At 47.1% G+C, this 25,629-nt stretch overlaps 1 protein-coding gene across 2 annotated transcripts in view; it reads left to right on the top strand.

Moving 5' to 3' along the window:
- MARCHF7 (membrane associated ring-CH-type finger 7) overlaps nucleotides 1–25,629 on the top strand; it is a 966,353-nt gene that overhangs the window by 716,359 nt on the left and 224,365 nt on the right. For both annotated transcript variants that reach the window (XM_069616354.1, XM_069616355.1), the window contains exon 8: nucleotides 23,798–23,907. In XM_069616354.1, the coding sequence (XP_069472455.1) occupies nucleotides 23,798–23,907 (110 nt within the window). The remainder of the gene's footprint in view (nucleotides 1–23,797; nucleotides 23,908–25,629) is intronic.

Genomic DNA, 25,629 nt, shown 5'->3' with positions numbered 1-25,629 from the left:
CAGTAGGGAACAAGGACGTAGTGCCCCCCTCATATACAATAAGTTACAATCCCTGCACTGTCCCATTTTGCCTATGGAAAAACGGTTCCTATTCAGTAGGGACATTCAATAGATGCATGAATATTTCAGTACTTGAAAGAGAAGAACCAATATATGTAGGTGATCCTGTTTATTTTATATGTGGAGAAAAAGCTTATCCCTGGTTTCCTAGAAATTGTGGAGGGACGTGTTATTTAGGGATCCTTTTCCCAGGTGTATTCCTTTCCAGAACATCAGACATATCGAAATTATCTAGATCAGGGCCCCGGCGGGATGAAACAGGATTGATTGCAGAGGACATAGAAAAATAATGTATCCCATTTTGGGGAAAAGCAATAAACTCATGGAATATATGGGGACTGTCCAGAATATTAGAAAAAAAAAACGATAAATGGAACGACCGACATATTGTATAATATGACCCTAGAAGAGAAGGCAGTTAGATTAATGCCACTTCAAAATAGAATGGATCTTGATATAATTTTGGCCGACCGTGGAGGTGTTTGCAAAATCGTGGGGTCAGTGTGCTGCGTATTTGTAAGTGACTCCTCCCCTACGATTTTCGAGGCAATAAAGAAATTACATGTTCTGAGCTCTGACCTTCGTATCCCGACAGGTGGTTGGGAGCTGAATATAAGTTCTTGGTTTTGGGAGTTACTGCGCTCATGGGGATGGAAACCAATTGCAATCCTAGTAATATTACTCGGAATCCTCATGACATGTTGTTGCATACACTGCCTGCCAATCATTTGCTCTGAAATAACAAATGAATATATACATATGGTAACAGAAAAAAGAAGTTCCAAAATAGATACGAATACAAACCACGAAACAAACTATGAAAGAGTTCATGTCGATTAATGTTGATGACGATTACAGTAGTATGCATAGTTCAGAACTAGATACATGGTCAGAGGACGATGCGATGTGTGGGTGATGCTCTTGGCTTACGGCCAAAAGGAGGGTTTGTGAGTCAAGAAATTACCCTACCAAAGCATAGATGGTATATTATGTTGGCCGAAAACCAATCTCATCATATGCCCCACATCACCAATACAGAATCGTCATAACCATAGAGCGTCCATTTTGTGCCCTAGATCTGTCATTTGCCTTCTTTGCCTTTCTGTTCAAATGCTTTGCAAAATGTATTTTACTTTGTTCTGCTCTTACACGAAGCAAGGCCCCAAGTTACATGTTGAGAGACCGGCCCAGACAGAAATGCCAAGCAGTACAGAAATACATTGTTTTCCTCCCTCACAAGTCCTTCAAGGTGATTAGAGAGGCATTTAATCACCAAGCCAGGTGCCAGCCGGTCTTGCTGAAACTGTAGAAACAGGCCGTTAAGACATGAATTATACTTTCCTAGCGGCTTCCCTTTCGGTGCCCTCTTTAGATCAGGCTGACCCCTAATTCACAAATAGAAACTAGAAGATTGCTCGCTAAACAAGTGCTTTGTGTTCTCCATAACAAAGAACCATGTCTGCTTACTGCAAATTGCAACTGTTGCTAAACCAAGTAATGTAGATTGAGAAAGAATAATGTGTTAAATTTGTTATAATTGTCAATTACCGAACCCTATCTCAAGAGGATACATTATCGGCGGTTTTGATGTGTCACAAAAAGATTGTACGATTGTCGTTTTGTATATATGATACTGTTGTAGAATGTTCGCTCTCTCGCGTCTCACGAGGTCTGGGTGAACACACGTTGCGAGACGTTCGACCCAGTCGGCCGTCTGAGAATATTTGCTTTGCAATAAACCCTAGTACTTGGAAATCGATCCTCGTGTCTGTCGTATCACTGGGTGTATGGTGATTGCGCCTTGTTTCCATTTGTGTGGGTCTTCAGGGCCTAGCACTGCCACTGGGCAGACTCCAAGGATATCGAACCCCTTGCATGTACTCTGGACGACGTGCTCTCCTTCTCGGCGCACCTTGCCCATTCTGGCGTGCAGGTGGACACCTGCCGCACTTACCTCGCAGCCATCGGGGCTTACAGGAACTCAGAGGACGGGGGTCTTCTTCTCCTCCTCCTCCTCCTCCTCCAATCCGATTGTCAAGAAACATTTGGCAGGGCTTGCAAGGCTCTACCTGCCCATCAAGAGGCCAAACCCCATGTGGGACCTGAACATGGTCTTGGGCGCCCTGGCACACAAACCATTAGAGCCAATGGCGTCCGCAGACATCAGGCTGGTTACCATTAAGACGGCCCTAGTAGTCGGCCTCACCTCGGCTCGCAGAGTCAGCGAAATCCAGGCGCTGGACGCCTCAGAACCATATGCTACCTTTCACAGGGACAAGTTAGTCCTGCGGACACATCCAGTATTTCTGCCTAAGGTGCCGTCTGCTTTCCATTTGAATGAGGAAATAATCCTTCCTATGTTTTTTCCCGATCCTAAGGATAATGCACAGAGAGTTCTGCACTGCCTGGATGTCAGGCGTGCCCTGAAAGTCTACCTTGACAGGACCAAGGGCTTCTGCAATTCAGACACCCTATTTGTCACTTTCGTAGGCGCAAGACCAGGCTAGCAGGCCTCCAAGGCCTCCAAATCCCACTGGATGGTCTCGGCCATCAAAGAAGCAAACGAGGGCCAGCACAAGCCGCTCACGGCGAACATGCACTCCCACGCAGTCGGGGCCAAGGCAACGGTCATTGCATTCCAGTGCCATGTCCCTTGGCAAGTCATAAGCAGGGCGGCCCCTTGGGCCACTCCCTCAGCTTTTTGCAAGCATTACTGTTTGGATGCCGGCTCTAGATCTGATGCGGCTTTCGGACAGGTGGTTCTCCGGAACCTATTTGCTTAAGGAGGTTCTCCTCTCCACCAAGGGGCTACATTCAGTTGTAATCGCCCATGCAGTATGGTTGAAAGGGCACGGGACGGAAGAGTAATTATAAGTTACTAACCGTAGTGACTAACGTACTCTTAATCCCCTTTCCTCCATACGTCCCACCAACCTCCCCCCTAATAAAACTGGTGTCATTAGGCAATTATGGGGACTGAGGTGTGGCGCCGCAGGGCGAGTTAGGGCAGTGCATGCTCCCACGGCCACACCCCTACCCGCCTCTAAATTTAAAGGGGAAGAAGTATTTTTCTGGTGAAAAAGGTTCAGTATCCCGTCCCTTGGAAGGGATGCTATTGCAGTATGGAGGAAAGGGGAGTAAGTACTTAGAACGTTAGTTACTATGGTGAGTAACTTATAATTGTTCTGTTAAATGACGGTGCCATGTAGTTCCTCGCGTTATTGAATGTACATGTCTGAGGGCCAGATATCCTTTGAAAGAGTGTTTCCTTTAGTTGGCAGAGAATCCTCGTTAGGGTAGGTGATGTGTTTAACCATCCTGTTTAATCGACAATTTTCTCTTCGCTCTGTTCTTCTCTAGATGCACTCTATCCTGCTTCGATTTTTTTACCCCTCTTGTAAGCACCCTCAGCCCTGACTCTTTCTACCATCTTTGATCTATGCACTGTGTTAGCCGCCGCCGCCTTGAAAGATGTTGACTTAAGTCTAAGTGATTACAGTTCATACTCTTCCTATCCTGCTCTTTATGATGACTGTTTACTCTCTGCTAAACAAGCTTATTTCTCTGACCTTCTACATATGCAATCTACTCATCCTAGATGCCTTTTCAAAACTCTCTTGCGCCTTCTTTCTCCTCCTACCCGGGACCACTCGGCTAATTCCACTCTTTCAGTATCTGATCTGGCTCTATTATTTTCCTCTAAGGTGGCTTCCCTTTGCTCTGCCATGAATCTTGTTCCTCACTGGTATTACCTGTCCTTCCTACCTTACCCCCCACTGCCTCCATTTCCCATTTCTTGTTTCACTTCTACCACTAATGAGGATATCTCTCTCTCTCCTGTTGGCTCAAGCTCACCCAACTGCACCCTCTGCTGATCCTATTCCTTCAGTGCTCATTCCTAAAGTCTATCCATCTCTTCTCTTATCTTACTTCCTTCTTTAATACTTCTGACGTAAACCTTTCCATCATTTTTGAACATGCTTCGATTATCACGATTCTAAAGAAACAATCTGCTGATTATTTTTTTTCATTTGCTTCCAAATTTTGTAATTTCCTAATTGCCTTAGCTCTCTGAAATACTCAAAAATCTTGCCTATCCCGAAGTCTCTACTTTTGTGTCTGATACTTCTAGTCTTCCCTGATTTCAGTTGGGATTTTGCCTGCTTCACTCTACTGAAACTGCTCTCCTTTCGGTTCTGAACTCCTTACTTACTGAACGCTATTCTAAACATTCCTCTGTTCCTATTTTGTTGGATCCATCTGCTGCGTTTGATACTGTCGATCATCCCCTTTTTCACTGGCTTCTCTCTCGTCTTTTGGCTTTTATGGCTTCTTTCTTGGTTCAGGTCATACTTATCCCAAAGGACATTCTCTGTTTCCTGGGCTGGGGCATCCTCTGACACGCTCACTCTTGCCCATGGTGTCCCACAAGGGTCAGTTCTTGGTCGTTTTTTGTTCTCCCTTTATACTTCTCCCTTGGCTGAAGTTATTTCTTCTTTTGGTGCGTCACATCATTTCTACGCTGATGATACTCAACTTTTCTTGTCTTTTCTATTTTCATCTTTTTCTTCTGATGTTCACAACAGACTGTCCACTTATCCATTTGCTATTAAATCTTGGATGTAGACTCATTTTCTTCTACTCAATACCACTAAAGCTGAAGTTCTTTTGTTCCCTGCTGACACGATGCCACCTCCTTTTATTTCATTGCGTCCATCTCAACTTTCTATTTCTCCCACTGCTCGTAATCTGGGACTGTATTTAGACTCTGCTTAATCCTAAACACCACATTTCCCTATCCTCATGCTGCTGTCGCTTCCATTTATACAACATACGAAAAGCTTGTCCTTTTCTGACTTCCGACACTACTAAACTCGTAATATCTTTAATTTTTTTTTCCTGCTTTTTTACTGATTTTTGTCCTTCCACTTACTCGACTTGCTCCTCTGAAATCAGTTTTTAATGCCTCCATTCTCCTACTTTGCTCTTTTTCTCCTCTTGATTCTGTCTTCTCCCCTTTCTTGTTCCCTTTCTACTCTTAGCTTGCTTTCCTTCCAATCGCAGCTCAAATTCAATTTTGTTTGTCTTGTCTTCAAATACTTTTATGATCTTGCACCTGACTACCTTTCCTCCGTGGTCTCATTCTATGCCCCTTTTTGCTCTCTTCGTTCCTGTTCTCAATTTCTTCTTGCAGTTACATGTCCTTGGGCTCAGTCGTGTTTTCAATCATTTTCTCTGCTGGCACCTTTGCACTGGAATGCTCTTTTCTTGTCCCTTCAATTGATTTTAGTTTCCTCTTTATTTCGTAAGTCGCTGAAATCCCATTTGCTTCACCTTGGTTGACATGACAGATTGCATTTATTAATTTTCAATACTGTTGTACTGTTCTGATCCAATGTACAGAGCCTTGGCTTAAGACGCTATATAATTTCCAAATAAAATACTAATAAAAGGACTAACTTTGAAAATCACAAAGTTGTCCACCTCACGTTTCTGGCCCTTCACGTTAACTTCTCGTCTCCCTACTTTGGTGAATTCACTGGTGAGAAAAACTGCTTGGGGTTTCTAATGTTGTGTTTAACCCATAGTGGGTTACTTAACTTCGAGTTGGATATATGTAAAAATGTACTGGCTTTTTCCCCCCCAACCATAACTTTATTCGCTCAGCGTTATTCACATATACATTAAACTTTGTTATTCCATATACTTTTGCATAACACAATTTCAATAAGAAATTCTATACCGTAACAGCTGCAACATCCTCCCCCCAACCAGTTCCTACGGTCAGCCCTTTTAAGTCCTGCTATTTACGGCTCAGTCCTCTTCCTCCTCCAAAATCCCCACCGCCCTTGGTCTCTTCGGGATGTATAGGTACGTGAGATCTTTGGTTGCAAAACTTAGGAAGGCTGACCACACTTTGCTAAATTTCCTTAATGTCCCCCTCACTGTCGCCATCATCTTCTCCACATCTACTGTATCCCATATTACATAATATCATTCTACAATTCATTGCGGCTCTTTCTGTTTCCATTGTTTCACTATACATCTCTTTGTGGCCATCATTACATTTATCCATAGCATTGCCGCACTCCTACCTATTCTTTGTTCCCCCTCCGGCACGGAGCATAAGAACACTGCTACTCCATCCATCTCCATCAATTTCCATGTCCACTGCCATTATTTCCAGTACCTTTTGATTTCACCTCCTGCCAGAAGTGTTTGTTCGAGGGGATTGTGTCCTCTGACGTATTCCACATCTATGACCGGTAATGTCTACAGCTGTGCTGCTTTGGAACATTTTCGGCAGAGGGCGTCCTGCGTCGATGGCGTCGATCCGTTGTCCATCGAGGGCCTCCGTCGAGGGTCAACGTCACCAGATGTTATATATAGGAGGTACGGCACCCGTAGCCTCAGTTCCGTTTTTTCCGCAAACGTGTTTGCTTTGGAATCTCGGTGCGCTCGATTCTTTTTTCGTGTACGATGTCTTCATCTTCTACTACCCCGAAGTCGGCCTTTAAAAAATGTCGGGACTGCGTTTCGAAGATGTCCATCACGGACCCGCACGACATCTCCCTCTGGTGCCTCAGCGAAAGCCATGCCACCGACGACTACGAAGATTGCCAGTCCCTGACGTCTAAGGCCCCGCGGGAACGTAAGGGGAAATTGAAGGTAGGTAGGGTGTCTAAGCCCCGTAAATTGAAGTCCGCTGGGCTTTCGACCGATGACTCGAGGGGCAACACTCCACGTCGGCGAAAATCCAGGGGGTCTCGGTCTAGAAGTGGTTCCCGCCATTCCTCTGCTTCGTCGAGGCATTCTAGGAAGTGCCGTCGCCAGTCGCCTTCCCCGTCCTCGGAGGAGGAGGACTCCGCCAGACGGTTGACTTGTCCCACTAAGTCTTCGTCGCCGGCCGATTGGGATGCATTCCGCCAGTAGATGGTAGCGATTTTCGTGTCGCAAGGCACAGTTCCGGCTGCGCCTTTGAAAGGAGCTGGCGGGGAACGGGCTAGGTCAACCACGCGCACGCCTTCGGGCTCGGGCGGTCGGCGCAATCATCGGGAGCCGTCGAGGTCCCGCTCGGACAAGGGAGATCGCCGTAGCCGTGCCAGATCCAGGTCCCAGTCCTCGACGCCATCAAGACCATCAGATCCTGTGAAGCCTTCCAAGAAGGCGTCAACGCCATCGGCGCCGTGTCCATCAAGGGACACTCTCGGGGCTCCGTCTTCAATGCCGTCAGCACCGATTCCTTCGGCGCCGGTTGTGGAGGATTTGACAGAGGTACCCCTGAGGGCTGTGGAACCTCCAAGGAAGGTTGCCAGAAAGTCTGAGGCCTGTTTTTGAGCCCTATTCTGTTCCTCCTCCTAGATTGGCATTTTTCCAACCTTTACGGGATATTTCAGAGGTTGAGGAACTGTCTGATGAGGAGATGGCCTTGCCTGTGCCTCCTGATGTCCCTGATGACCCTTTGTCTGGGCATAGTCAGATGGAGGAACTAGTGCTAGTGGCCTTGACACCTCTCCGGAGATGGAGTTTGGCCGACCTGAGCCGCATGCAGATTCCTCCTATCGGCGTCTCATGTCAAGGGTGACAGAATACTTGGGGTGGTCTGCTCCACCTGTTGATTTTGCTCAGGATAATTTGAGTGCCATCCTGGATCAAGTACCGCCCACTGACCCAGTGTTGCTGTTCCACATGGCTTTGCAAAGGAGGGTGGCGGCGGCTTGGACTGCTCTGGAGAGTCTACCGGCAGTTACTAAGTCGCTTCCGAAGAAATACCGCCCATCCAGTAGTGACCCCTGCTACTTATCGACGCACCCTACTCCGGAGATTTGGTGTTGCAGGTGGCTAAGGCCTCCTCAAAGCAGGCTGCGTACCCTACCATCCTCCTGATGGGGACGATAAGCGTTTTGATGGTTGGACGAAGAAGGTATTTTCGGCTGGGGGTATGGTTTTGAAGTCGGCCAACTCCACTTGTACCTTAGCGAGATTTACCCACACTCTGTGGAACTGTGCGTCTTTGGTGGCTGTGCTTATTCCCGAAGGGGAAGAAAGGGATGGTTTTCTAGCCCTCGTGCAAGACGGCAAGGATGCCATGTGTGAATCCCTTCAGTCGGGTTTGGACACGGCAGACAGTGTCAGCCGGTCCATGGCTGCGAGCACCGTGATACGCAGGTTTGCGTGTTTGCGGAAGTTGGGGTTTGCTCCTGATGTGCAATCCCGTCTTCTGAACATGCCCTTTGATGGGTTCATCTGTTTGGCAGCAAGGTTGACGAGAGCCTTGAGAGGTTGCAGACCTCCAAAGCTGCAGCAAAGTCTTTGAGCGCTGCAGTATGTCAAACTCCGCATTTTCGTCCTAGGGGACAGCAATGGAGGGGAGGTTGCTTTTGATCTACCAAAGGAAGAGTAGTACCAAGAGGAGTTGCCAGTCAAAGGGGCCACCGTAGGAGTACCCGTGGTGGAAAGCAAGGTACTCTGGGTGCCAAAGCCTCTCGGGCAGTTGCCTCTTTGCCCTCAGGCACTGCCGCAGCCGCGTCCGCTCAGTCATGAGGCCATGTCCCATGGTTCGCCGGTTGGGGGCAGACTTGCGCAGCATCTCGGAGAATGGCGGGCTATTACTTCAGATGTGTGGGTTCTGGAGATCATAGCCCACGGCTACTGTCTTCCCTTCTGGCAGAGGCCTCACAACAATCCACCGGGGAAGCTCCCTTTGAAGCGTCCTGCTGCGCTCCTTGCACAGGAAATGATATCCCTGCTGGAGAAAGGCACCATAGAACTGGTGCCTGTAGCGCAGAGGAACAAGGGATGGTATTCCCCTTATTTTTTGATCCCTAAAAAAGACTGGGGATTGAGACCCATCATGGACTTGAGTTGGTTGAACAAGCTCCTCATGAAGGACAAGTTCAAGATGGTAACTTTCTCAAGTCCTCCAGACCCTTCAACTTCAGGATTTGTTGGTGTCTCTAGACCTCAAGGAGGCTCACTTTCATGTGCCGATTCATCCCAAGCACAGGAAGTACCTGAGGTTCGCGGTTGGCGACTCGCATTTTCAGTTTTGGGTCCTGCCGTTAGGATTGACCTCCACCCCGAGGGTCTTCTCCAGGCTGATGGTGGTGGTGGCAGCGTATCTCAGGAAAGGGGGGATTCACGTCTACCCCTACCTGGACGATTGCTTGATCAGGTCGCGATCTCCCGAGCAAGCCCTGGATCATCTGGCCGTCACCTGCCACTCCCTTCACAAGCTGCGCTTCTCCCTGTGTTCGCCCCCCCAAGTGAGGGCTCATCACATTCCGCAGATGGTGGACAAGTTTCAACGTGCCCAGAGTCTCCCGGCATTCGAATTCTTGAGGTTTGGCGACCATGGCAGGAGGTGACGATCGTGACGGACGCATCCCTCCCAGGTTGGGGTGCTCATGCCAACGAGTTGACAGCCAGCGGACGTTGGTCTCCGTCGGAGTCAAGACTCCACTTCAATCTGTTAGAACTGAGGGCCATCAGGCTAGCCCTGAAGGCTTTTCTGCCGACTGTGCGGGGGAAGAATGACCTGATTATGACGGACAATACAGTGGCCATGCACTACCTCAACAAAAAAGGGGGGTAGGGTCACTCCCGTTGTGCAGGAGGCAATGCAGCTCTGGTTCTGGGCCATCCAGCAGGAAATTTCGATCTCAGCAGTTCATCTGGCCGGAGACGAAAACGCGGCGGCAGACGCTCTGAGCAGGCATAGCACGGTCTCTCACGAGTGGGAGCTTGCTCAGGAAGTTCTTTTGGAGATCTCCGCCCTTTGGGGAACCCCACAAGTGGATCTCTACACCACCAGTGTCAACCGGAAGTGCGAGAGATTCTGCTCGTGGGAACTTCCCCCAAGAGGAGCCTTCGGGGACGCATTCATAGTGGAGTGGTCCTTTCCACTGCTGTACGCGTTTCCTCCAGTCCCCGTCATTCTGCAAGTGTTGCAGAGGTTAGAGGTTCGGTTCCTGAATGATCCTCATTGCTTCGGCATGGGCCAGGAGAGCGTGGTACCCGGACCTTCTAGAAATGTCCATCTGCCCTCCGCGCCGTCTTCCCTACCGAGATGATCTCTCATGGGAGGGGGGTTGGGTTCTCCATCCAGAGGTCAAGTCTCTCAGCCTTCATGCTTGGTATCTGAAAGGTTGAGGTATAAGGATTGGGACCTCCCCAATGACGTGATGGAGGTGTTGCTTTCAGCCAGAAGGCCCGCAACAAAATCCCTGTACCATTGCCGTTGCAGAAAGTTCTGTGACTGGTGCAGGGTACAGAATGTGGATCCCTTCCAATGTTCCATTCCTTTGTTTTTGTCTTTTTTGCTTTCTTTAGCCCACAAGTGGTTACCATTAAGGGTTACCTGGCGGCGCTGTCCACGTTTAAGCGCTCGTCTGAGGAATGTTCTTATTTTAAGATTCCTTTGATTTCCCAGTTTCTAAAAGGGCTAACGAATGTGTTTCCACCGTCGCCTTTCCGGGTGCGGATGGGATTTGAATTTGGTTTTAAAGTTCCTAATGGGGGCTCTGTTTGAGCCCTTACGTTCTTGTCCGTTGAGACTTTTGTCTTTTGAAACTGTGTTTTTGGTTGCGGTTACTTCCACACGCAGAGTGAGTTGCAGGCACTTTCCACCAAGCCACCCTTTACTGTTTTCCATAATGACAGGGTTGTCCTGTGGGTGCAGCCGCCTTTTCCTCTGAAGGTTGTGTTGGAATTCCATTTGAGCCAGAAGGTAATTTTTCTGTTGTTTTATCCTCCTCCACATGCTGGCAAGGAAGAGGAGAGGCTCCATAGGTTGGATCCTAGAAGATCTTTGAGTTTCTATCTCTCACGGATGTCCTGGGTCAGAGCGGATGATGACCTCTTTGTTGGTTATGCTGGAAGGCGCTTGGGTCAGGCTGTTTCCAAGCAGACCTTGTCCAGATGGATCATTTTGACGATCTCTTGAGTGTTAGTGTTACCGTTTGGCGGGAAAGGACCCTCCAGTAGGATTACGGGCTCACTCTACTAGGGGTGTGGCTGCCTCACTGCTCTACAGAGGGGCGTTCCTATTTGCAATATTTGCGAAGCAGCCACATGGGCCTCTGTCCATACTTTTGTGAGCCACTATTCCTTGGACTCCATCCATGGACAGGATTTGGCCTTTGGTAAGGCAGTCCTCTTTTCAGCCAATTGATTGGTCATTCTAAAATTCTAAAATTGTGAATTCTTTTCCCACCTCCATAAGTTGGTACTACTTTGGGAGTCTGTCATAGATGTGGAATACGTCAGAGGATACAATCCCCTCGAAGAACAAGTTACTTACCATATCTGGTAACGTTCTTTCGATGGGATGTTCCTCCGACGTATTCCACATCGCCCTCCCAGCCTGCCCCTCTGCTGAATTTCCTATGCGATTGCAGCTTAAGTTTCCGCAAGGCTTTCTGCAGTCATACTGGCAGGAGACTGGTGCCACACGTTCTGCCAAAAAACTACAACTGAGGCTACGGGCGCCATGCGTCCTATATATAACATCCGGTGACGTCGACCCTTGACGGAGGCCCTCGAGGGGCAACAGATCGATGCCATCGATGCAGGACGCCCTCTGCCGAAAACTTTCCGAAGCGGCACAGCTGTGGACATTACCCGTCATAGATGAGGAATACGTCTGAGGAACATCCCATCGAAAGAACGTTACAAAATGTGGTAAGTAACTTATTCATCTACGGGCAGCCCCACCAGATGTGTTCCATCGTTCCCACTTCCCCACATCCCCTCCAACACATTGCTGACATTGAGGTGTACATCTTTTGCAGTCTGTCTGGGATATGGTGCCAATGGTGTAGCAATTTGTGCTGTAACTCGCGCTGCTGGACCGAGGCATACGGGGTAAACTACCCTTTTGATGCTTTGTCCCATTCCTTATCCGTGAACGCCTTTCCCCTTTTCTTCTCCCATTTGCCCCCCAGGACCCCATCCACCCCACCCCCCCTCCTCCCTCTTAACAAGATCTTATAAATCGCTGAGATCAGTCCTCTGTTGCTGCTGAGGATATCAGTTTTTCCCACTCGGTCTTCTCCCTTTTGACCTCTTCCATCCTTGCGGGGGTTCCCACCCAGTGTCGCAATTGTTGATAGGCAAAGAGGTCCCCCTTTCTTAGGCCTAATGCTCTACTGCAACTTTTATTTATTACATTTGATATACACCCAGACCCGGAGGTATCACGACGTAGTTACAGAGAGTGGGTAATAACAATCTTTATATTATAAGTGAGAACATAATAAAAACAATAGTGAGGTATCAAACAGTGTAGGTAGAGGTCTGGTTAGGAAGTTGGTCTGCATACATATACGTAGGGTTTGTGGGTCTGTTTAGATTGGTTGAATAACCAGGTTTTCAGTGATTTTTTTGTTTTAATTGTACGAAGGATGTTTCGTTCTTGATGTTGGTAGGTAGGGCATTCCAGTGTTTGTTTATTTATTTGTATTGCGCACCGGACCCGTAGGCATCAAGCCACATAGCATAAGATAATTCACAGCTTAGTTGCACATCAAGAGTAGACAATACCTCTAAGGCACGCAGTACAGAAGAAAGGGGCAATGTGGGCAAATGTAGGAGGCCGGAACAAATACTATATAGTCAGAAGAAACTCTAATATCCAATGTATTTACATAGGTGAAGTCTATAAGAACGAATGGACTACAGTACGGTCAAAAATAGTTCTAATATCTAGAGTATTTACATGGAAGCTCAGTAGGTTAGATATGGTGGCAGGTGCAAATCTAATTGTCAGATTCTATGAGCCATTTTATAGTATTCTGTCGGAAGTTTTGATAGGGTTGGTCAGCTCTGAGTGTGGCAGGTAGAGAGTTCCACAGTTGGGCTGCCTTAACTGGGTAACTACAACCCCCGATTCTGGAAAGCTTAAATCTTGTTACAGTCAGATAATTAGTATTAGATAGTCTAGTAGTCCTTATTGATGATTTCTTAGTGATTCTTTCTGTCAGCTAGCATGGTGCCGCATTATTCAAACATTTGTAAGTGAGTGAGGTGACTTTCAGTTTGATTTTGGCTGGTGTAGAAAGCCAATTGTTCAATCTTATCATATCGGATATATGTTCTCTTCTAGCAATTCCAAGGGCTGCTCTAGGGCGTTGTTCTGCAGGGTTTGGATTTTCTTGATGATTTGTTCGCGCCTATTTAGAGCACATTGCAATAGTCCAACTTTGACAAAATAAGCGCCCGGGCCAAGGTGGTGCAACTGTAGTTCGACAGGAAAGGTCTACCTGCTCTGATCAATTTGCATGTGTATGCCGTGGACGAGGCCATGGCATTGACCTGCCTATTGCAAGTTAAGGTAGAGTCCAAGTAGAACCCCAAAGTCTTCACCTCCCTGGCAACAGTGATGATATTGTTGTCAATGTTAAAGAAAGAATATTTGGAACTCAGTTTGTCGAGTGTTGAGGTAGTGCCTAGGATAATGATCTGTCTTATCATCATTCAGGCATAGTCCGTGGGTGGCCATCCATGCCTGGATGATGAGATAGACCCTATTAGATAGACCTTAGAGGTAGACAATACCTCTAAGGCACGCAGTACAGAAGAAAGGGGCAATGTGGGCAAACGTAGGAGGCCTATAAGGCCAAATTCTTGTCATAATCACCAGTAAGTGGTAGGAGGATCTGAGTATCCTCTGCATAGTTGGTGTAGGTGATACCAAGATGATCCAGATCATCGAAAAGGGGCTTGGTGAAGATATTATATAGTGTAGGTGAAACGCAAGATCCCTGAGGCACACCACAAGCGCTAGGGTCCACAGCTGCGGTGGGAGAGAAGACTCTTAGTCCAGTTACTCAGAAAAGATTGTATCCAGGTGTTAGGGAGAATTCTCTCTTTAGGCTGAATTTCCTAACCTAGTGAGTGCCCCAGCAGCTTTGCTGGATTTCTGGAGTTTGTTTTTTTCTCCTGCCAAGAGTGAGACTCTTTTACCCTCACTCTTGGACATGATTTATGGTGTTCCTTTGACTGTTACTGTGTTTTATGGGCTATGGGGTCCTTTACTCCATAGGGTCTCATGTGTTTTTACTATGTGTGTTACACAGCACCCTCCGTGCGGTGACACAGGGGTGTCATAGTGACACCCCACCATAGACTCACTACCCTGGGACTGACTACCGTCTCCCAGGGCATGTAAAGTCACCATTGGCTTTACTAGTCCCAAATTATTAACAGAAACCAGCACAAACCATCATATGGTGGACATACTGGTCGGGGCAATTCGATTGCCCCGGGGTCTGTTAGTCGAGGGGGCACGTCTCCATCCCCCCTGATCGAGTTTTGGCTGGTGGCAGTGGATACTACTTTTTATATTCGACCGCAAATATATCCCTATGGGATTTTCCCATTGTTCGAGGCTACCAACTTTAATTATTTAATTCTCATAGCCTCGAACATAGCGCTGGTTTATTTATTTAATATTAATTCGCCGGTTGGTATTTTTTGCCAGGACTCGATTCTAAAATGGCGTTTGTGTTCTCTTCTGTGACTCCAACCCAAGTCTAGCCCTTTGTTCCACTTTTTGGCGGGCTTCTCCACAGCAGCCTCCAAAAGTGGTGCCACTCTGTCTGGGTACCACAGGGGGTGTGGGAGGGGGTTTAGGCACCCTGGACTGAGTTACCTTGGTAACTCAAGTCGCACTCTTGTGTGATTGGCCCAAGTGGTGAGCCGGCCGGCTCACCACTTAGCATGACAGCTAGGCTGAGTGAATGGGGGTGTGCTGCATAAAAGCAGGGCTTTGGGGACTGGAACTTCAGAAGTCGCCACAGGACCTGAGAATCCGACGAGGGAGAAGCTGAGCCGACCTACCACGACGACACCACCGGTGGAGCCCTGCGGAACCGACTCGCCACTTCCCGACGACAGAGAAGATCTCCCAGCTGGAGATGCTTCTTGCCCTGACTGGTGGGCACAACCAGTTTACCTTTTCCTCGCATCCCAGGACGTCTTGTGGTCGAATTGCCCGTGCCAAGCACTCTGGTAACCGGATAGCCACTTACCACTGGACCGCGAATAAAAGGACCGCTCCTTTTACCTGAGAACTCCGCGGCTGGTTTCTTCCCTGGCAGTGCAACGGATTCCTGTCTTCCTCCCCAATGAGATCCTCTCTTTTCCCGGACGAAGCACCGATTTGCTTCGGCTGCCAGGAACAACTGCCCCCGCTGGAGTATTCTTACCACTTTAAGGTACCGTGTCCGCCAGGCCTCCCTTTCTAAAGATTGCTACGAGGTAATAATAACCCCTTAACCTTCTGGACTGGGCTGGCCGCCTTGACCATCTAACTGGTCCCTTTCTTTGGTCCAACTCTTCCTGATCCTTTTCAAGACTTTTTGTGCACTTCAACCGTGTGACCTTGGACACATTTCGTTCTGATCCTCTTAAAGTGGATCCGGCCTTCTGAACTCTAACTTCACGGTTACTTTGCCTTCCTCTCTTGTTATGTTCTTGTGAAAGTGTTGGGATCTGTTTCAAATTATACTCTGCTTTTCTCTCCCTTTTAAAACGAATTATTAGAGTGCCATCTGCGTTAAGCGCTCACCGCTGTCTGAAAATAAGTGGGGCTTTTTCTTTAGACTTGTCTAATATTCTTTTAAGGGAGTGTATATCTTTTAGTGACAGTGTTTTTGAACTGCTTAATATTAGTGCCTGTGTGTTTTACTCGATGTGGTTTTAAATAAAAAATTATATCTCTTTTACACCAAGCTCTGGTCAGTGTTTACTTGTTCTACTATGTTCTTTTGACCTATTGTGAATACTCTGTATACTGCCTAACTCTTCTTGAGGGAAGTCTGACTGCTCAGCCACAGCTACAAGTGAATCTGTGTGGTACAGACTGCTACCAAGTGGGTTTACTGCCAAACACCTGTAGTCTTAAATCTTTTGCAGTGGTCCCAGAGGGTACTGCACAGGTTTCTGCCTAACACCAGGCTATGGCTTCTGTTGAAAAGTGGGCCGCAGAGTTCAGATGGCTACAAAGGACCCCGTGATCCACTAGACCGAAAGCTTCAGATAAGTCCAGGAGAAGAAGGGCTGAGTTTCCTTTGTCTCTGAGTTCATCGATCTGGGCCTTCAGGTCTATTAAGGCTGTTTCGGTCCCGTGCTGGGGCCGAAAACCAGACTGACGTGACCCCAATAGGTGGTTAGATTTCAGGTGTTTTTGGATTTGTGAGTAGGCCATTTTGTCTAAGATTTTCAGTAGAAATGGCACTGTGGTGATAGGTCGGTACTTAGTAGGTATCAATGGGTCTAAAGTCTGCTTTTTTAGTAGTGATTCCTTGAGGTTAGATGGGCTGTTACCTGATGAGAAAGAGGTGTTGATGTGTTTCGTGATGAAGGGGGCCAGGTCTCTAGCAGCATCCTTTATTAATTGAGCAGGGCATTGATCACCCTGGCAGTTAGATGGCTTGAGGGATAGGATGATTTTTTCGGTTTCAATTGGGGTGACTTTAGTGAACTTGAAGCAAGGGGGGGTCATTGAGGTTATTGGGTGGTGTGGCGGAGGGAGTAGGTTTGGTGTTGGTTAGGAAGGCTTTTTTCTTACCAATTTTAGTTTGTAAGGTTGTGATTTTATTGGGGAGTGCTTGTTGTATATTAGCACATAAATGTTTATCTTTTATGCAGTTGTCAGGTATTGGGATAAGGTTTTCTAACTCTTTCAGGATAACAAAGATCTCCTCGCAGAGTTTTCAGGTGTGGCGTGTACCAAGAATTGAGGTGGGCTTTTGGTTTACTTTGTCTCATTTTAAGTGGAGCGATGGGGTCTAGGGAGATGGACATGACTTGATTATGTTCTTTAACCAAGGTGTCCGGTCCCAAATTATCTGGGAGTGCATTGAGCGTAGGGAGAATGACAGGGAGTAGGTTGTCGTGGGTGATATTCTTTTTATTCCTGGTAGGAATGGCAGGAACTGGTATGGTCGGCATAGGGGTAGGTCCTTCTGCTAGGGAGAAGGTTATAAGGTGATGGTCAGTCCAGATCTGAGGGGATATGTGGGAGATTGAGGCATTACAGTTGTAATCTGCCCCCAGTCCAGTATTCGGCCTTTGTTGTGAGTGGGGAGAAGCACTCCGTAAGGGTGTTAGTCACACTAGCCGCAAGTAGGTCTTGTGGATCATTGAGCCCTTGGTTCATGTCCCCAAGTAGAAGTACTTGTATGTTATTTTTTAGGTTATTGGATAAAATGTTGGAGATGTTGTCCTCTAAGGAGCCAATGTGGCCTGGAGGCCTATATATCAAGTGGATCGTGAGAGTCTAAGTTGTTAATAGTAAGTTTGGCGGTGAGAAGGTCGCAGGAGTTAGTATCAAGGGGTGGTGCTAATATGATTTGTAGGTTCGTTTTAGCGATTAGGGCAATGCCTCCACCTTGTGCATTATTTCTATCTGATCTTAGGATAGTGTAGCTATGAGGTATAGCCAGTGAGAGGGCTGGGCCTGCAGCCGCATGTAACCAAGATTCAGTAATAGCTAGGAAATCGAGGTTTTCTAGTTGGATAATGTCCGATATCTCAGCTGCATGTGCAATCAGCGATCTTGCATTTATCAGTGCGCCCTTGAGGCTAGGGTTAGCTGATGCTGGTAGGGGTGAGGCTTTAGGACTTTGGGTTTTGGGTGAAGAGTGATTAAATGATTTATATGTTGAGTGGGATCTTATGACATTTTCTTATAACATTAGGAGGATCCAAATATAGGTTGGTTCTTTTGTTAGGGACTGTAAGAGTTCTAGTTAGGGGTTCAAATATTTTGGCTAGTCTAGCTCTGAGTTATTTCTTGTAGTCGTGTTGCAAGGCTGGTAGTGAATTGCATATGGTTGTTGGAGGTCCATGTTAGAATTGACTAGCTGTATAATGCAGGTAGGGCTATTAGTGTGTGATATATTTTGGGTAGTACTGTAGTTGGAAATGGTATTGTGGTACGGTACTAGGAGAAGAGTGTGTATACAAGTTAAGTCTATTAATATACTGAAGAAAGGGAGAAGGTACCTGGCTGTAAGCATTTTAAGTATTAGTATGGCGCTTAGTAGGCTATTTCCAGTCTGGGCGGGATAGGCTAACTCAAGTATAAGTCAGTAAAGGCTGGGTTCTAGTGCAAATGAATAAGCAGGATCTAAAGTCAGCATTAAAGGCTAGTGTGAGGAGTACATGCAATAGGCTAGAACTAATCTCGTCAGGTAGGCTAAGTTTCAAGGTGCATGTGAAAAACTGAATCCACAATATTTAGGTAGAGTGAGATCGAGAGTGCAAACAGAGGCTGATGCAAGTATAGGTAGCTTCAGGCTATGTAAGCTGAAACACATGGAGGCTTGGTTCGCATTTGCACTGAATAGACTAAATCCACAGTAATCGGTGTGGGCTAAGATTGAAAAAGCAGAAAAAGGCTTATACAGGTGTGGGCAGCTACCGGCTATATGGCTGAGGCACAAGTGGGCGGGTAGGCTAGGTTCAATTTTACATGTAATAGGCTAAATCTGCAGTGATCAAGTGGGTTATTACCGATCTGGGCAGGATAGGCTAAGTCACAAATAAGCAGTGTAGACTGAATTCAAGATCACATGGATAAGCAAGAACAAGTGTCAGCCTTAATGGGCTAGATTCAGGCGTATATACAGTAGGCTGAAGAAAATCTGAACAGGTTTGCAAACCATGTACTAAACCACAATAAGCAAACATAGGCTGGGAGCAAGGACTTTGAAGCTACTGCCCCCTGCTTTCTCTCTTTTGTATTGTGGGATTTCGAGGTGTAAGTCATTATTAGATCTAAGGAGTCTAGTGTGAATTGTTTTCATGGATGTCTTCATGACTGACTTTCAAATTAATTAAATCGGTTTCCTTCATGCAGATCTCTGATCTCTCTTCTCTCTCCCTGCACCCATCGCTTAAACCTGTTGGGAATGCAGGATTTCCAAAGATGGGCTTCCTTGGCGACGGCCATGGAGCCAATTTAAACCTCTTGTTTAAGCGCTCCCATATCTCTAAGGTGTTTCTTGTGATTGGGTTCCCCCTTAGCCCCTTTGGCCTGTCCTCCCTTGTCATCCCCGGTACTTTCACAGATGCTCTCCCGCCACCGCAAAAGGTTCCACCACCAAATCAAAGAGGAGTAGGGAGAGCGGCATTCTTGCTTTCTCTTTTTATCGGAAATGGGTTTGTCAATCTCCTGTTCACTTTAACCCTGTCTGATCTTGTTGAATGGAGAATCCCTTCCAACCTTGCTGCCAGCACTCTCGTATAGAGTTTGGCATCTGTGTTAATAAGCGTTAATAAGCGCAATGGGGCGATATTGGGAGCATAGCTGTGGGTTTTTCCCTGTCTTCGGGATGACAGTAATGTGTGCCATGTTCATGGATTTGGATACCCCCCCCCCCTCTCTGGATAATTATTAAATACCTCTGTTAGGGCTTTGGTGAGAAGTTTGCTAAACGTGGTATAACATGCTGCTGTTAACCCATCCTCCCCCGGGCTCTTGTTTGCCTTTAACTGTGTAATTGCCTTCTGTACCGCTTCACATGTTATGGGTTCCTCTAGCTGATCCTTTTGCTCCGGGGATAGTCTTGGTTCTGCCGTGCCTTCTAGGTATGTCGCTTGCCCTTCCTCATCTGTTGGTTCCTCACCATATAGCTCTGCAAAGAATTCTCACTATTCTGCATTTGGCTCTCTCTGTTCCTACTTGGTTGCCCGCCCCATCTTCCAAGGTGTTTATGTGAATGCCTTCTGTTCGCTGGCTCTTATCTGCCTAGACAAGATGGTCCCAACCTTATTACTATGCTCATAAAACATCTGCCGAATCCTCAGGTGAGCGCTCTCCATCGACCTGTTGGTTAGCTGCTTAAGATGTCCTCTCACATGCGCTAATCTCCTGGCCACTTTATTTGTCCTGTTATCCTCGTTTCCTCTCGTTCCTGTATCTCGATTTCCATCACCTCCTCTGCCTCCTTCCTTGCCTCTCGACGCTGATTCAAGGCTCTTATGAAGTGCTCCTTATTGTGCCGCTTAAACTCATCCCAATTCTCCCCCGGGTTCCTTCACTCTCCCCCTCCTTCCTTGAACCTTCTTCTCAAGTGTTTGGACATCGTCCCCATGTCAAGTCCTTCAGCCCATCTAACCTGTCCAATTCGGGGTCCGCTGCTAGGTTGGAGTCCACAGCTACCATCAGTTTCCCCTCTGTGAACCTACCCAATTCTCCCAGAAACCTTTCAAAAAACCTTTAGTGTCCCTGGTTTGGAGCATAAACTGATTGCCAAGTGTATAATATGCCTCCCATTCTCCCTTTAACCAGGACAAACCTCCCCTCTGCATCCTGCCGCACCTTAATCCCCACTATCTGTAGGGATTTGTGGAACAGGATTGCCAGCCCAGCCCGTTTAGCTCCTGTGGTTACATGGTACTGGAGTGCATCGTTCCTGCTCCGCAGTCAACCCTCATCCCCCTTCACTAAGTGCGTCTCCTGTAGGCAGTCTATTCATACCCCTTCTTTGTCAATTTCTCTCAGGACTGCAACCCTCCTATTCAGATTGTTCATTCCCCTTACATGCCATGAGCTTAACCTATGCATCCCTTCTTGTTAGTGTTAGCACCAAGTTTCCCCGAGACCTCTTGATTACCTGATAGACTGAGCCATTATCATGCTGTATTCGGCCTCTACCAGAAGTGGTTATAACCCCCGAACTTGTGACTGTCCCTGGATCCATTGTCCAGGTTCTTGACGTGGTCCCCTTACACGAACCGTGTTATTTTCACCCCCATCCCTGCCCGTCATTTTCCCAATTCCTTACCCTGCATCAGGCTATATTCTAGTCCTTTAGTCCTTTTTGCTGAGCCTCCCTGTCTTGTTGGCTTTCATGTCTTCTTCCCCTTTTTCGTGCTCCACCACTTGGATCCAGCTCGCGTCTCACCCGACCCCTCACCTGGATGGTGTTCCGTGGTGTCCCCTCTCCGCCTCTCTTGGTGTCACCCCCAGGGCCCTCAAACCATCCTCTACTTGGGCAACAGTTTTTTCTTCATTGCCCAGTTCTTCCGTGAGTGGTTTAAACACGCACCTCCTTGCCAGTGTGGTTTGGGACAGATCATCGTATATCTGGATTTCGATGACTCTCGCTCAAATTTTCCCCTTTATCCTGGCCGCCCTCATGAGTCGGGTTTTGTCTTTATAGCTGTGCATTTTCACCAGAATGTCTCCAGGTCACGCACCTGGGTCCTTTCTCCGACTACCCACTGTATGCTCTTTCTATTTCCATTCTCCGAGTCCGTTCCCCCTCTAGCAGGCGCTCAGTTCTTTAATACAGGCTTCCAGGTCGGTGACTTCCATTCCTTCCCCCAGGTCCTTAATTCAAATGTTATCTCTTTGTGACCTGTTTTCCAGGTCTTTGCATTTCTTGTCTAGGGCCCTTATCCTTTCCTCCGCCTCTTTCATCTGTTGTCCATTCGGGTTCCTTTGTGCCCAGTTCCATTAGGCACCCCTCTATTTCCGTTACTTGCTCGCCCAGGGAGGCAATATCGCTCCGGTTGTTTGTGATGGCCTGCGATAATTCCTCCCTTTTGCTGGCTCCTTCGGCCTTGAATGGTTCTGCGAGTTCCCCCCCCTTGAACTTGGCAAGTGCTGCGAGCAAATTCTCCTTAGTGAGCACCATTTTTCCGTCCCTTTGCACTGTCAGACTCCTAAAGGGGAGCTTTGTGTGTCCCTTGGTGCTCCCTTCTTGTTCTCGTTCTCCTGGTATGGTATGCTTCTTTTTTGGTCCCATCTATCTTCTCGAATACCATTCTTCTGGACGCCTTTGTCCGCTGGTCTCAGGTTTACCACAGTGGGCCCCTTCCTGTCTTTGGGTTACCCTCCTCTGCTACTGCTCCTTCCGGTCTGCTCTTCTAGTTTATGCATACTCTCCCTGGTGACTCCTATTGTTTCCTTATTCCAGTGTGCTGCCCCCTCTGTATGCCCTGGGGCTCCTCTTCTGATGTGTCGCAGGTCTCCTCGCTCTGGAGTGTCTCCCAGCCTTTGTGGTGGGCGAGAGGGCTCTCACTCTTTCCCAGGCCTTAGTCCTTCTTTCCTCAGCCTTCTTCAGGCCACCTCCCCATCCCCCCCGCCTCACCCCAGGAGTGCCCTGTCTTGACAGGCACTTTCTGGAGGTTGTCAGTCTGTGGGCGCAGGTCTCTTCCCCGGTTGTAAAGGAGTGATCTTCCCCCTTTGCAGTCCACATCTCCTCTGTTGGCCTTTCTCCCCCCCCCCCCCCCCGCCAGCTCTTGCAGGGTTTTATTTCACTGCTATTCATGCCTGTGGAGCCCTGCGTGCGCCTTTCCTCTGCTCAGTTTGCCTCTTTCCTGACTCTTTGAGGCCCACCCCCCTTTTCACAGCCTCCTCCTCACCTCTCTCTCATCTGGACTTCCTCTGCTTGAATGTTGCTACCCCCTCCCCCACCCCCCCGTGCCAGATGCCGCCCTCTGCGCTTTTCCACTCTCTGCTTCTTCTCTCTCCCTCTGGTGGCTCCGTTCCACTCGCTTGCCTGGCCTCCGTATTGTTTTATCCCACCACGGGGCAGATTTTGGCTCTCTCTCCCTTAGTTTGCAGCACCAGCTGTCCGCTTCCAATGCCTGCTCTTCGGCCCCGGGTCAGCAGGAACCGGGCGTCCATGATTGTGAATACGACCTTTGGCCTCGGCTCCTCCTTCGCCTCCTGTGTCCCCTTCTGGTCCGCTTTTGCTGGTCGCACCGCTTCCCCGGGACACTGGCGGCTCCAGTGCTGTTCTCAGTCTAGACGGCGCCACCCGCCATCTATGATCATTACAGTACTGCAGGGCCTTCATTGTCACTGAGTTCTTGGAAACTCCTCTCCCCTGTACCAAGACTCCTCACCGCTCTCTCTCTCTCGCCGCAATGATCTTCTTGTTTGGTCTTCCATGTAAGTTTCGCTCATAAGGACATCCGATGCAGGATACTGTGCTATTCCCCCAGGCAAGGATGGAGCTCCTCCACAACACGTCCATCTAGCCCGCCATCTTGGCCACGTCCCAAAATGTACTTGTTTTAAGATATTTAAAGTGTGCCTTAGTGCAGTACTGTAATAAATTAGTATTATCTTTCGAACCTCCTCCCGCCTTAGTTAAGGCTTGCTTCTTGGTGAATGCTACTTAAGAGTGTTTTTGCTCAACTAGTATTGTGAATAACCTTGCTTGACCGTAGGTTGGCCTTATATTACTAACATTAGCTCCACCCACCTCAAATCAGAAAATGCTTTCTGCACTTGGCAAGCTATCCTATACAGCAAGTCTCAAATGATTCATTGTAGCTAACATGACAATTTTGACCATGCATACTCTGGAGCTTTTGATACCAAAGACTTCTCCTTATAGTTTGCTATTTTGGTGTTATTTTTCACATGGACCTAGAGGTTTTTCCGTTTGCCCAAAAAATGGTTAAGTGCCCTTTTGGGATTGAGAAAACCTGAATTTACAGCTGTATTCCACAAGTAGTGAATTTGGGTGCTATGGGCTTACTTTGCATAAGCATTGGGCAAAATGAATGGCAAGCAGAAGTGTACTAAAGTGATTGGTATTTAAGGGAGGTTTTCAATTTGCTGACCAAGTGAATTAGATTCTCGCTAAGTGTATTCATTTCACAAATATGCAGCCATTGGCAGTTTAATGTCTTAATTTAACCTTTACATGAAGGTTATTTTTAACTTATTCGGACTTATAGTAAATACAGGTTTTGTTTCCATTAGGATCGAAGTTGGATGATGTGACTACTTGTGAGCTGTGTAAAGAAAAGCTGCATCTCAACTTGAAGGATTTTGATGTTCGTGAAATCTACAGAGCACACCACAGTGAAAGAGTTAGTATAATTCATATAATTTGCATCTTGAAAGTGTTTTTTTGGGTGGTACTGGGGAGTAGTGTGAAGCTGGGAGGAGGGTTCCAAAGAATTGAATTTTTGTTTTTCATCCCTTCACCGGTATACAGAAATTGGAAGAGCGACCATGAAGGTCCCAATGTAAACGAGACATTGTTTTTACAAAAATACAATGTTTTTATTTCGATGTTTCACCTTATGCTGATTTTCCAAATCAAAAAGTGCTTTCTTATTCATAAGCTATTTGAAACAAGCATTTATCTTGTGTGTTTTAATTGCCTGAAATTTCATCCCATCTCCAACACTTTCCAACCCTACATGTAACATTGTCATTAAGCATTTGTAAACCTATGAGTGAACTGGCCTGTGTACACGGGCTAAAGTGCAGGTTTTTATTAACACAGTAGGACCCCTATTTATTTATTCTAAGCCTATAGCTCCCTCTAGCAGTGACAACAGGCAAAGCTATGCGACTCGGACCGGTTCCATGTCCTAAAATCTCGGCAAAAATGGCCGTGATTACAAAATATTGCAGCAAAAATGCTGTGGTTTTTTGCACCACAATCATGTAAAGGATGCAGGAGACACCCCTGCAACCCCAGACCCATTATACCATTTAGGGGATGCGGGGGACACCTCTGCAACCTCTGCTCCCCTTAAATGGTATAATGGGGTACACCTTTACCGGGTCAAACCATGGCATTTTTGCCAGGATTTGTTTTACCGCCGACATTTTTGCTGCGATTTTATTACCTGATACCCTTGGACCACTGTTTATTCTAAGGCAACTGCTCCCTCTAGTGGAGCATCCTGTGCATTTGGGCAGCCTCTACTGTGCATGACGGCCTCGGACAAACCTACATCTGTAGATCTGTACATTATAGTAGATATATATGATGAGCTTTATGATCAGTTATCTCTTATAACATCTCCATAAATTGCTCACAAGGAATTAAGCCATTCCATCTTCTCCTTTTCGCTAACTATGCTTCTTCCTTCCCCCACCTCCCTTGACACCACCCCAACTGTCTTCAAATCTTAAGAGCAACATTGGAACGCCCTGCTCCTCCTCAACCTCCTTTTACCCATCGGCTTATCGCCCTTTTCTGCCCCGTTTCTTATCTACCCACCTAGTCCTCACTGCTTTCTGTCTCTCACTTGTCTCTTTTGTCTTACATGTTTTGCATCCCTTATATCTACACTTGTTACCTCCCCTTCTTTTTTTTCTACCCACTTTGACATAACCCTTCACCACTCGCCCCTTCTATGCTCCCTTATCCAATCTTGTTCCTATGTACTATTCTGCCACCCTAGTATCTAACTTACCTCCCTACAATTTTTCCGGCTCCTTGTCTATCCCACTCCTTGCTGACTGCTTCAAAAATGCCCCTCAAAGCGCTTTTAAAACCCTCCTTTTTATGGGTTGGCTTGTTCCCTACTATTAGGGAGTTCTACACAAGTTACTGTATGTGACAGAACTTAGAAAAGCCCCCTTGGAGGTACAGGCTTCCAACTCAAAGGTTTGCCCGGAACCACGCAAAGGTTTGGTAGAATGGCTGAGGCGCCAGATTTGGTCTAGGAGGATAGGAGGGCTCTGAGCATACGTATTCAAGAACACATTAATACACTTAGTTATATACAAATTAATGATTTAATATATACAATAAGGCATACTGTTAAATATTTGCCAGATAAGTAGGTAAT

Source organism: Ambystoma mexicanum, chromosome 9 (assembly GCF_040938575.1).
Source record: "Ambystoma mexicanum isolate Mex_15411 chromosome 9, UKY_AmexF1_1, whole genome shotgun sequence".
Lineage (NCBI taxonomy): Eukaryota > Metazoa > Chordata > Amphibia > Caudata > Ambystomatidae > Ambystoma > Ambystoma mexicanum.
Note: the sequence above shows the minus strand (reverse complement) of the source record. Positions and strands in the feature narration are given on the sequence as shown.